This window comes from Gymnodraco acuticeps, unplaced genomic scaffold (genome assembly GCF_902827175.1).
Source record: "Gymnodraco acuticeps unplaced genomic scaffold, fGymAcu1.1, whole genome shotgun sequence".
NCBI lineage: Eukaryota > Metazoa > Chordata > Actinopteri > Perciformes > Bathydraconidae > Gymnodraco > Gymnodraco acuticeps.
Window position 1 is genome coordinate 550,043 of NW_022989983.1, and position 13,375 is coordinate 563,417.

Here is a 13,375-nt window from a genome sequence, read left to right on the forward strand (position 1 = left end):
ATACATTTATAAAAAAAATTACGTTTTGAAAAAAAACGTTTTGAACATATCGATGCAAAGATCTCCGCTATTCTGAGACCCTCACAGTATTCCAGTCCCTTTTCAAAACTCATCTCTTCTCCTCTTGTCTACTCATAGCCCCCCCCCCATCAATCCATGCCAGTTGATCAAGTTTGATAGCCCCACCCTAACCTTCCCTTATGTTGTAAAGTGATTTTGAGTCCTTGAAAAGCCCTATAAATATATAATGTATTATTATTATACTGACAGGTATCAGATCTTGCTGTGTAAAATGATCTTCCTGAGAGGTGTCACTTGTGATGTCGTCTGTGTGGTCCACAGTGAATGTATTCCTGACGGCAACAGATGATAAGAATCAAAGGTTCCCAGAGGATTCCATAGAAAATGCATGCGGGTCATTTTTGACCCACTTATGGAAGCTAGTCATACAAAAACTACAATTTCTTAAAATGTATCAAATGTACATTTAAAATGTGAATGGCATGATATCTAAAACATGTTTTTTGAGGAATAGCTGGAATATGAAATGATAAAAAAATGTAATTTCAAAGATACTTCAAGAAAACCACCTCACCGGGTCAAAACAGACTTATGCATCTAAGGGTTAGGGTCTCGGATGTATACAAATATATAAAAATAAAAAACATGTCTATGAAGTGATTTGCTCAAAATACCAAAAGATCACCCATTCTAGCCTCATATCCCTCAGTTTCAGCAAATCTGGATCAGCTCCGTTTTTAGAGATGTGGGTACGGAGGAAAGGAGAGAGGGTTTTATTTTCTGACACTTTGTGAGTCCCCCGACGCACCGGGGACACATGTTTATGTATCAAACACATAAAAAAGTGCATTTTGCATGATAGGTCCCCTTTAATACGTTGAATCTCCAACGGGTCTGACAGTTGTTTTTGCAGATGAAGCTAGTTCAGACCTGTAGACATCCAGATCCAGAGTTACATTCCTGCCAGTCACCTCCTCCCTCCTTCTCCTGCCTCTCCCACAATCTGCCGCTTATCAGCCCAATGCACCCGCTTTAAAAATAGATGGGAAAGAACATGTCGCTGCCTGCGAGGGAGCAGACAACAAAAGGGAAACAGGAAAGTGGACCTGGAGTTTAAACGGCAGCCACTTCACGACTGTTTACTCAATTATATGTGTGATGTGTTGCTCTCGGCTTCAAAGCTGTTTTTAAATAGTTATTGCAATGAAATCATGACGTTTTTAACCTGCATTTGCACATTTTCTACTCAATACAAAGACTTAAATAATAGATAATTCCTTCCCTCGTATTAAAACATTTATAGCCTCAGAGATTTGATACAGTCATAATGCTTGCTGGTGCATAAAAGGAAAGGTCAGTGGACTATGTAACGGCAGCCATCCAGGTTTAAGTGATCACTTAAATGCATCCAAGCAAACCCCGGGTGTTTTTTTCCCCTTCAGTTTTGACAGCAGAATGCCCTGAAATAATTCCTTCTTATCTGTGTTTCAGATTAAATTACGGCCAGGTCCAGGAATCAGTCCATTACGGCCACCGCGATGCCTTATCCAGCCACAGCAGCCTGTTCAAACCGGCTTCCAGGCAGCCGCGTGACGCCCGCAGCATGCCCCCCACCCCCCTCCTCACCCGCAACGCCTACAGCAGCAGCCAGCTCAGGTACAGCCCTCAGGTTCAGGTTCACTCTGTGTTACTTTTTTCACTCTTTTGGTGCAAATTACAAAACATCCTGGCTGTGCATTTGTGTGCAGTTTAAAGGATGAACAGGAAAACACCTGATTGGTTAGCTGGTCGGCTGTGTAGTGACTGGTCGGCTGTGTAGTGGCTGGTCGGCTGTGTAGTGGCTGGTCGGCTGTGTAGTGACTGGTCGGCTGTGTAGTGACTGGTCGGTTGTGTAGTGGCTGGTCGGCTGTGTAGTGACTGGTCGGCTGTGTAGTGACTGGTCGGCTGTGTAGTGACTGGTCGGCTGTGTAGTGACTGGTCGGCTGTGTAGTGACTGGTCGGCTGTGTAGTGACTAGGGTTGCAAAATTCCGGGAATTTTCAAAGATGGAAACTTTCCATGGGAATTTATGGGAATAAACTGAGAATTTTCTAAATTGAAGGTTGGCACTTCTTAGGGAACTTAGATATAGTTGGGGAAAGTATATTTTAGCATAATCTTGACTAAAACAAACCGATGACATTCAAGTACACTTGAATATCTATGCCATAGCACACGGCTTACTGCATGGCTAGTGAGACCACACCCCCTACAGGCACTGTGCATTCCTCCATGTTTTCGTTCTTCAATGAAACACATAATTGTTCAATAAAATAATTAAAACTTGTTCTGTTCTACTTAACAAAAATTTAAATAAAAAAACATCTGTTGAAATGTCGTGTTTTTTGTTTAATTTTGCATAGAATATTTCCAAAATTCCCCAGCTTAACTTCCCGGAAATGTTCCGCCCCTTTGCAACCCTAGTAGTGACTGGTCGGCTGTGTAGTGACTGGTCGGCTGTGTAGTGACTGGTCGGCTGTGTAGTGACTGGTCGGCTGTGTAGTGACTGGTCGGCTGTGTAGTGACTGGTCGGCTGTGTAGTGACTGGTCGGCTGTGTAGTGACTGGTCGGCTGTGTAGTGACTGGTCAACCGCTTAGAGATGTCCCGCCCCTTAGCCTATTACGTAATGTCTGTTGGAGTGTTAGCCAATAGACAATCCTTTGTGCCTGTAGCCATTAGGCTGCACAACAAGTACTGGACATAAAATACACACTGTTTTCACACATACATGTCAATATATCTAATATATATATATGACCTAAATGTGTATATATGTTCATTTTAATTAATTTCTTATTTTAAAGTTACTGTATATCATTTTGTTTTTATCTTTGATTTTATCTTACATTTTATTCCACTCTAATCTGTGTGAATTGTGTTTTCCATTCTCACCCTGTTGCTTTTTGAACTACTGAATTTCCCCACAGGGATTAATAAAGCTCCATCTTATCTTAGAAGTGCAAATGTTAAGTAGTGATGTCATTATGTTAAAAGGGCCTCTTTACGTTTTTAACTGGTGTTTTTTATTACAGATCAGAGGACGTTCCACAACATTTCCGCCAGCGCAGTGGCAGCCTGGAGTCCCAGTCTCAGCTGACGGAGGCCGAGCCCCCCGTGCCGACCTTCAGCTTCACCCCCGCCCGACGCAGCAACAGCACCGAGATCCTCGACGACGGCTCCTCCTACACCAGCCAGTCCAGCGTGGAGTACAGCGTCCCCGGCAACCACACAAACAGGCGCAGAGCTCGCGGCCGCCACAGAAAAGACATGTACGCCAACACAGGTAGCATGCCCAACCTGGCTCAGCCCGACAATCGCCATGCCAACCAACCGCGAGCCAGACCCACCACCACGGCCTACTATGTGACGGGCTACCCAGAACCAGAGCCTTACGCTAACGGAGTGTACATGTACGACAACGAGATGGAGGGACACTACACCGTCAATCCTTCGTACCACCCGACACAGCCAACTTATCACAGCCACGAAGTGCACGGTCACTACGGGCACGACGAGATGGACGGCATGTCGCAGAACCCGTACGCCACTTTGCGCCCGCCCAGGATTCGCCAGGTCCCCCGCGGCAACGAGCAGCCCGTCAAGAACTTCCAGAAAGCCATCGTGGCAGAACATTTGAGAGGCTGGTACCAACGCAACGCACAACAACAACAGCCTGCGTACGGAAACTACGACTATGACAGAGGCTCGCAGCACAGCCTGGGCTATCAGACCATGCCTTCCGCCCAGAGCCACAACCACAGGAACATCGCCTACTCCTCAGGTGAGATCACTGCGCCGTGTGTTATGGATTCCAGCTGGATCACCCGATACATCAGATATATATTATTGGACCATGTCGAGTAAAAACAAAACAAATGGTAGATTAGAATTAGTTGCTGAGCAGCTCAAGAAACCACCAACATTTACTTTTGAGATACTTTATTCAATATACGAAGTAGTGACACGGCCACGAACGTAACCCTATTTTATTATTTGATCTCGCTGCATTGTGGACAATTATGTGTTAAAAAAAACTGCAGGATTCAAGCTAGTTAACTTGAGATGATTTGTTCAAGCTCTATTCAGTTACAATCTGGTTAATTATCAATTTGTCTTAATGTGTTGAAATGGTATCTTGTAAATTGCTGTTTTAGGCAAGAATAAATAGTTGTTTGTATAAAATATGATCTATATCAAATCGATATTAGAGAGGGAACTATGCCCTGTTATTTCCTTATGATTCCTATGTCTATCTTTGCATATCACTATTAATAGATGGCAATAACAAATGAAAGGATAACATTTCGATGGTCTATACTGACAAATGTTGTGGAAAAACGTTCCACGATATAACAGCTGCTATAACGAGACAAATCAAAACAATCACAGAAACGTCCTCAGGGAATCTCTAGTCTCCTGCATTGTGCCGTCGACCGCGTTTCCACATGAAGGTCAGATGCTGACTTGTACCATTTTTCTCTCCAGTGTCCTCAGCGTCCTTGAGTGGAAACTGGCACGGTCACATGAGTGTTGGTAGTGCGATGTCAGAATACGACATGCCCGCGCACGCACCGCAGTCCTACTCCTACAGCACAGCGCCCTACAGCCACTCCGCCCACAGCAGGTGAGAAAGAAGAAACTTGGCCAACTTGGCTTTAACTCAGCGTCTTATCCAATAAGCCACTCCCTGATCCTCCTGATCCCCACAGCTAACACTACTGTTCATTACCCAGAATGGCTGTTTACAGAACAAAATAAGCTGCTTTATGGTTTCTTAACAACAATACTGTGCTCTGATGTTTAGCCAATGAGACCATTTCTTCAGTTTAAGTTTGGAAAAAATGTGGTTACAAGCGAGGTTCATCTGAGGATTATCAGATCTGTGCACTCAGTTCCTCGGAGCTTAAGACTTCTTCTCCTTCCTAACTGTCCACCGGGCCTGCTTTCTTATAGATATGGCGCCTCCCAGCTTTTAAAAGGCTCCTGGCTCAGCCCCGAAGGCCAGAGGCGCTGTGCCCTTTTCCCTGCTAGCTCTTCCTCCTCCTCTCCGCCCTCTTCCTCCTATCCCTCCTCTTCCTCCTCCTCCTACTCCCCCGGGTGTCGGGAGAGGCAGCTTTCCTCCAGCCCTTCACGACCAAACTCCTCCAGAGGGCACAGGCTCAGTAAGGTGTCCTTTGCTAAAGGTAGTTCATAGTAAGTAGACGGAAACGCCCGGAGCCTGCGCGTCGTTCACTTTGTCTGCAACGTGACTCCATAGTCTTGCTTGTCCGTGTTTTGAAGTGTGTTTGACTGATCGCTCATTGTCATGTATGATAAGGTAACTGCATGGCTTGGCTTCTTTATAAAAAAACATGCCTGCCTTACTTCCTCTTCCAGCCGGCTTTTGTTGTCACAGTGGTCACATTTCTCTCAACATAGTTTGCCTTCCTCTCGGCCCACACATTGTATACATGGCTTTTAGTTCTAGTCATCTTAGCTATTGCCTTTCCTCTCACTCCCCTGCCTCATACAAACCGCCTCGGAGCTTTGTCATTCTTTAACTATTATGTCATTGATTTTAGCTGACGCCTTTATCCAAAGAGATGTACGATAAGTTAGGGCTGTGAATTTATGGCAAAAATCATAATCACGATTATTTTTGGTCAATAATTGATATCACGATTTATTAACGATTATCCATTTACTTTGAAAACATCAATTTATTGAAAAAAAAAGTAGCAGTATGTTTTTAACAGTTGATTACCCTGAACTTCAAGTATAATTCAACTAAAAAACCAATATTAAATAAAAGATTTATACAAATAATAATCGTTTTATTTCGATTACGTTGTTTTCGTAATCGTTGCAAGACAAAATCGTAATCGAGATTAAAATACGATTAATTGCACAGCCCTACGATAAGTGCAAATAAACCATAAGATTCAAACTAAGGACAAGAACAACAGTCCTGAAATATTCACTTCAAACATGGTTGTTCTGTACTGCTGCTTAGGTCAAGCGAAACAGGTGGGTCTTCAGTTTGCAATGGAAGATATGTAGTCTCTCCACTGTCCTGATATCAGTGGGAAGCTGTTTTCCCAGAGCTGTGTACAGTTATGACCCAGATAGTTGAGTCGGCTTGCCCAAAACATTCATAACACATTCTTCAGATAATACCAGGACAAACCGTGTCAGAGAGCAGTGAGGACATCTTGGCGTCCATCTTATCAGGTGGATAGCTCCCATCACTCCCTGCTGGGAACAGAGCCTGCTTTGACTGGTTATCAAATGTTGATTATTCTCTTAGAACTAGCTAAATACTCGAGACTGGGTGAGAGAGCTTTTTCACAAATGGTAGGAGCTGTATCACTTCTTTGCTGCTAATGTCTTTCTCAATGTTCTGGCCACCACTTCCAATGACTCTTCAGTGTCTGACATCAGTTCGAGCTCTCCAGTGTTTCGCCTTGTGTTCCAAAAAGTGTCATTACACCGCTCACCCTTGACCTTTGCCCCCTCTCATGCGCAGATGTCCCCCAGAGTTTGAGAGGCGGAGCCGTGGTAGGATGGCGTTCCCTGCACGGCCTTTAGAGTGGCGTGGTGATGTTGCCTATGCTACCAAACAAGAGAAATAAACCCCCCCCTGTCCCCTCCCATTATCAGTCCCAGCACAGCAGAAAGGGTGAGAGACGAGAGGGTAAAAACTCCCCCTCATGGTGACGGTGATGTGTTTTTGGATATCTGTGGCAGTGTGGCAGGGACTAACCGAAATCATCTCACATTTCAGATTTGCTGTGTTTCCCTGGGTGTTTTGTGGTGGTGGGAGAGCACTTGTGTGGCAGAGGAGGAACATGTGACCCCTGAAATTCAAAGGCTATGCTTGTGTTCAATGCCTGCATGCATCTGCTGTGCTGTACGGTGAGAATGATTGACCCTGGGTTTGACATCTGTCTGAAACTGAGATTGATAACAACACGCCTGACACAAACCAGAGTGCGTCTTATTTCTCTTAGTTTAGTGTCCTGTAGACGGAACATGATCAACAACTATTTCGGTTTGATTAGTCCTTAAATCTTCCACTAAAATGGCAGAAAATATCTCGAATACAAAGATGTCTTGCTTGTCTCAGTTTTGTATCACAGTAAAGTGAATATACTTGGATATTGAATTGAAAAAACAAGACATACTTTGAGATGAGCATTTTTCACAATTTTCTGACATTTTATTGAACATTCGATTAATCCTTAAAATAAAAGGCAGATTTTTTGATAGTTGAAACAATTTGTTGCAGCTCTAGTTTCTTAATCTTGACACTTAAAAGCTAGAATAAAATAAGACAATGTTGACAGCCCAGGGTCAATCCATTCTTAACCAATCACAATCGACATTCCCTTTTCCATCTGTCTAATGTGTTTCATCTTGTCTGTTTCTTCCAGATCCTACATAGATGTCAACCAAATGGACCCGCATGTCAGTGACCAAATGCACACGAACCCAGAGCCGGACGATAAGATACACTGGCACGAAGATTCAAAACCGGGAACAATAGTGTAGTCGCCGTCTGTCATCATCGTTTGAATTCATACACCTTGACAAGCTGTCATTGTGCCTTAGACTGCACTTACCTGTTTTTCTCTGTACGCGAGGATCCAAAGAATGAAGGAACTTAACTTTCGTGAGAGTAAAGGAATCTGTTGCCAAACTGACCCACAACGCTGTGATCGTACCGAACAAAAAAGCCCACGGGAGCGTCTTCGTGTCTGGATTGGGAGTGCTTGTGGTGGTGGTGATGCACTGAAACTGTACCTGCTGTGGACTGTGTGGTGGAGACAAAGGGAAAGTGAACTTTACAAAGCGAGGATTACTGAGCCGCTGCGAACAACCCTCCGCTACACACATGTATGAACACTGTAACCATGAAGGATCGGACAAGGAGCGATAAGGACATTATCAAAAAAATGAAGGATTGAACTCGTTATGAATGAGTCAAAAGGTGATGGCTACTTCCTGGAACACTCTGCAGAGCCAGTTGTATTGTAGCTTGTTACTAACACCCACCATACTCTTTGTTTGTCATTTCCAAAGTATTCTCACTGTCAGTACTTGCAATACAAATGAGCCAAATACTTGTCACCATTCGGAGTATTACCCACACTTAAAGATCACTGCCACATCTGATCAGTCGCTGCAGGAAGACTTGTTTATTTGAACATGGTTATTTTCATCCATGCTGGAAATCATGGACTGGTGCTCCTAATTTCTCACAAGAATGAAGCCGTATGTAAATGTTGGTTTTGTAAATACACTGGTTCCGTCTTTTTTTAGAGCATTTGTATGTATTTGAAAAGCATGTAATATATAGTGAAAACAATGGTTGTTAAGCTGGTTCTTAGTCATTTGTACAATTGCATTTGTTTGAATAAAAAAAATCAGCATTTAGATCAGTTTAGTCTGTCTTCACTCATATTTATAAAATATATACTTCGCCCGCAAGATTACCGTTTTGTTTTTCAGAGAACGAAGAATCAAACTGGAAGTGCAGTTAAGTAAAACACTATGAAAGCATCTTTTTACAAACTCTCACAACTTGTGCATTTTTTTACACTTCTGCATAAAAAGCGTTGCGCTTGCAAAGGCGCGCCATTCGTTTATCATGTGTGGTTTTAATGAAAATGCACGTGCTGCTAAGCACAGGCCTGAATAAAGGAGACTTGTGAAATACTGCACAGTCTTTGTGAGAGTTTGATGTTTTGACATAGTTTTACTTTTGTCAAAAATTATAAGGTTTACCTCAAATCCGCAGTTATTTGTTTCTGATGTTGGATACTTAATTTGACGAGCAGGCATTCGATTTCTTTAGGTATCGAAGGACACTCATGAGCAGTATCTGATCAAACAAATGGTCATTTAACCCTCCTTTTGTCTTCGTTTCCCCCCTTACTTTGGTGTTCGCGGTCGGTCCTGTTTTAACTGCTATTACATTAACACAAAAACCATTAATCATCACCAACTTCATTCAACACCCTTTCAAACTGTACATATTGTGTCAGACTTCTGGTATACATGAAAAACTGCAGTAAATATACAAAGAATAGACACTGAACATGTACTGAGTGTGCCAGGTGTGATTCATGTGGGGGGATTGGGCACATAAGGGGGGGACACACACATCTAGAGTATGTGTGTTTTATCTGATCCGGATGGTTACTAATTCCTTTTCTTTATGGCGGTCATTTTTTTGCCCGGGAACACCGTGGTGTTACAAAGTTGACTAAATCATCCAAAATGCAATGAAAGTGGTGATCAGCAATTGTATATGTTCAAAGGTCTACTGTGAAGGATATCATAAAGCTTTAATGCAATCGAATGTAAAACAAAAAAGTTATGATTGATGAAAGTTGTAAATCGGTCAGATTTGACCCGAAGACAACAGGAGGGTGAACGAAGAATGACTCCTTTAAAAGTAATGTAAAGACTCTGCAACATCTCAGGGAATTTAATCAAGTGAAAAAACCTGAGTGCAGGAAAACACAGGATTTAAACTCAAATCTGTTAAATCGAGTAATTGAACGTCTGTTCAGCCAATTCAATTCATGAAATGCGGTTTAAAGAAAGTTCCATGAACTCTAATGAACACCTAATTGCTCTGAACAACAGGCGTGTTGCCCAGTGGCTTAGGACGACTATTGAAACACAAAAATACATTCTTTACATATAAATAGTCTGCGTTGCATTTAAGGAGGCAGATTATACTTGGAAAAATAACTGGCTACATCCCAGTTTTTTTTATCCAGTATGAATAAATGCAGAGCTGATGAGAGCTCTTTATGAGGACATGATCTGCTTTTAGGTTGCCTCTGGTGCTGCAGAGCCTTTCTGTTCCCACCGCCTGCTGTGTTGCTCGGCTGGTTTTCCGTGTCCTTAAGCCGAGAACCGCCCAAACCAGTCTTTAAAAGCTGTCACACCCATTATGGGTTATAAACCTGTTCTCCCTCTGTATGACAAGCCGGTGTTTATAGCACCCAACCCTCCCTGTGGGCCTAGTGTTTTAGAAGTCTGCTGTACACATGTAGATTACGCTGAAACCCTTCACCTCCTTTTCCACTCCGTCTTCCTTCCTACATTTTTTCCACCACCAAATATCCTGCATGCCTCTTTATGAAGGCCGCAGTGGAGCAGTTTCACTTGCTCTCAGAATCAGAAACGGGTTTATTACCAGGTAGGTCGACTCGTACGAGGAATTTAACTTGATGTCATGGTGCATACATAAAAGTAAAACAAAAATTAAAAAAACACTATTTTAGGAAAACTATAATAACATATAAAATCAAATATAGCATAGAAATAGAATGGAATAAAATGCAGTGCTCCTTTCCAGTGTTTCGTCTCAGGGGAGGTCTCAGACACTTCCAGCTTCTCGGCTTTAACCCGAGGCAGAGCGAGGAACTGGTGTGTGTGTGTGTGTGTGTGTGTGTGTGTGTGTGTGTGTGTGTGTGTGTGTGTGTGTGTGTGTGTGTGTGTGTGTGTGTGTGTGTGTGTGTGTGTGTGTGTGTGTGTGTGTGTGTGTGTGTGTGTGTGTGTGTGTGTGTGTGTGTGTGTGTGTGTGTGTGTGTGTGGGGGGGGGGGGGGGGGGTCGTTCTGTATCCAGCTGTCTCCCTGTGTCTCTGTGCCTCTGCTGCTTCACACCAGCTGCAGACAGACATCAGGCGAGGCTGCTCCAGCTGACACTCCACTACATCAACAATGGGCTCTTATGTGCTTCCCCCTCATCTAACACTACAGACAAAACTGGAAGATGGGGACGATTATGGCATTTATGGGAAGAAAAAGAGCCGGAAGTGTTGAAACCTTCAAACCTTCTCTATAATATTTCAATTATAATACTATGTATCTAGATCTTTGTAGTATTCCTATATTATTTTTAAATAGTACTACTATAGTATAATATAGTGTTTCTATAGTTGTTTTTTGAACACACTATAGAACACTCCTAATAGCATGCTATTGTCATAATGAATGCATATTGTTACTATATATAGTGTTAGTAAAAGTATTACACTCCTAGAATGAATGTGTAATTGTTTTAACACACTGCTGTGTCAAAGGCAATTCAACACACTCAGTGTCATTTCTGAACTATTTTACACACACACATGTGTGTACATAGAAGGAAAAAAATGCACATAATCAACACATTAGTGTATCCACTGTCCTGCCCAATCACGGTTGAGTTATTTCAAATGTATCATTTTTTAACTGTCCAACTGTCCATCAAATGTCCCAACTGCCATTTCACCTCAGGCTGCATTGCTGGCTGCTGTGGAGGATGGATGTCATTTCTAAAAACAGGGTTCATGAACCCTGTTTTTAGAAATAGCAAGAAGCTGTTTTTTGTAAAAAATAAAACTCATTATAAACCAACTGTAAACTGCGTGACCAGCAGACAGGCAGAGTTAACAACGTGCTAGGAAACATAGCGTAACATTGGGCTAACCAGCCACATATTTCCCTTGGTATTTGGGCTCCTCAGAGCTTAAGGCGAGACACCCCAGGTGAATAGGGTAATTTTTGTAACTTAAAGGTATCAGCTAGAAATTTCTCCAGTTACTTACTTACAATAAGGCAATTGTATTTTGTATTACAACTGTTCTGAAATAGTATGTTTAAATATGCAAATTAACCATTAGCTCATTAGATATGCACATATTTTAACACATTTCAGGAATCGAAATCTGAACTTTGGATATAGCCAGATTCAAAATTCTTGTTTCATTTTGTAGTCATATTAGTATCTAAGGCTTTTACAGAAGGGATATTGGATATCTCTTTTTATCACTCCATAAATCAGAAAATACTGTCAACAGCCCTAAAATATCCATTTTCGCCATGTTTTTAGGTATACAATGTTGTATAATTCAGGCTATGAATTATATATATGAACAAACCCTTCTGTAAAAGCCTTCATAATATTGATAGGAATCTAACTGGAAGGTTTGGTGTATGTACGTGCTACTGAAGTTGAAATTTCGAACTCAGAGTAGGAGAAAAAACTCATTTTGAGAAAACGACCTTTAAAGATTGCAGTGAGGCGCTAGCTAAACCCTCCTGTTCTTTGGATGACAGCTTGCGCATCGACGCACTCCGTGAAGGTATTTCATGTTCAGGGTCATTTTTTGGTTTATAACCTTGCTTCGTGCAAGTGACAATTGTTGTTCTCTTCTCTGTGAACGTTTTTTTCGCCGTTCTTTTGGCATTTTGAGATTTCAATTTCTAGCTGAAAGCTAACCAGGAAGTGTTTTAGCACACCACGTGACGCATCTGAACGAATCACGTTGTCAGAAATTGACACCAGCCAATGAGATTTTGTTTCTTGGTTTAGACCCCCTTTGTGCTTTCACGATTGGTTGCTGATACAAAGGAAATGATCATATTTGGATCCGATGAGATTGTGCAGGAGAGACGGAGCTTTCCAGCGATACCTCTGTTGACATGCTGCACACAGCGGTCGCGGTACTTTATGTTACGTTAGAATGCTAACTTTTGGTGAATTTAGGAGAAATCTACAGACGCAAATAGACAAACTATAGTAAAATAAACACTTAAATGTGTATTTTGTACGTTTTCCTTCCAAAAGCCTGAAAGAAAACATGTTATAGAATCAAAATAGCACAAAATCTCAAAATTGACCAGTACTTGAAAAACGATGTTTTTGCCTGCCGTGTCTCGCCTTAAAGTAGAGTGAATATTGTCGTACAATTCATTCATTCAATTGATTCAATAATATGACTATAAATTAACTCTAATATTGTGCTGTGACTTTTTGATGTGTAAATAGGCAACTGCTGCCTAACAATTTAGCCATTATAACCTCATAAGATTATGTTGTATGAGTCATGACGCTTGTTCCGCCCCAAAATGCTGCTGTGTTTCGACATTAGCATGTGGGGCTTTTTTGGTGATTGCAGTCAGGTTTTTTGGGTCTTTCCAGGACAGTAGTCCTTGTCTGTGCCCGAGACTTGAACATCTTGCAAGAGTTTGTCAAATCTAGGATAAACATCTAGCCATGACCGTTATTGTAAAGAAACATGTTGGCATCAAAGTAAGCTTTTAAAATTGGATCGTTTTGGTGTCAGTACTGAAACATACATTAGTGAATCTAAACATAAACAACACCCAGTAAGTAGCAGATGGATGTCAGACATGTCACTGCTGCCATATGGCTCAGACAAGCTCAGATTAAATTGACTTTGTTGTGCCTCGGCTTCCCCTGGATCAGCACACTTACCTTGATCCATTCCAGGGGGTAATGGCTTTGACACGTTGTGGAGAGGGAACAGTG

At 42.0% G+C, this 13,375-nt stretch overlaps 2 protein-coding genes across 7 annotated transcripts in view; one reads left to right on the forward strand and one right to left on the reverse strand.

Annotated features, from left to right (window-relative positions):
- The window catches only part of LOC117543708 (FERM domain-containing protein 4B-like), a 68,614-nt gene extending 60,137 nt beyond the window's left edge, over window positions 1–8,477 (forward strand). For 2 of the 6 annotated variants that reach the window (XM_034212201.1, XM_034212197.1), the window contains exons 20-24: window positions 1,513–1,677; window positions 3,093–3,841; window positions 4,546–4,684; window positions 5,014–5,253; window positions 7,473–8,477. In XM_034212201.1, the coding sequence (XP_034068092.1) occupies window positions 1,513–1,677; window positions 3,093–3,841; window positions 4,546–4,684; window positions 5,014–5,253; window position 7,473 (1,294 nt within the window). In that variant the 3' untranslated portion in view covers window positions 7,474–8,477. Of the gene's footprint in view, window positions 1–1,512; window positions 1,678–3,092; window positions 3,842–4,545; window positions 4,685–5,013; window positions 5,254–6,565; window positions 6,719–6,823; window positions 6,955–7,472 lie in introns of all 6 variants that reach the window. The other 4 variants (XR_004568600.1, XM_034212198.1, XM_034212200.1 and 1 more) reach the window with 4 other exon arrangements.
- Window positions 1–13,375, reverse strand: part of LOC117543709 (PRA1 family protein 3-like) — a 58,677-nt gene that overhangs the window by 27,387 nt on the left and 17,915 nt on the right. The gene's annotated exons all lie outside the window — the stretch shown is intronic.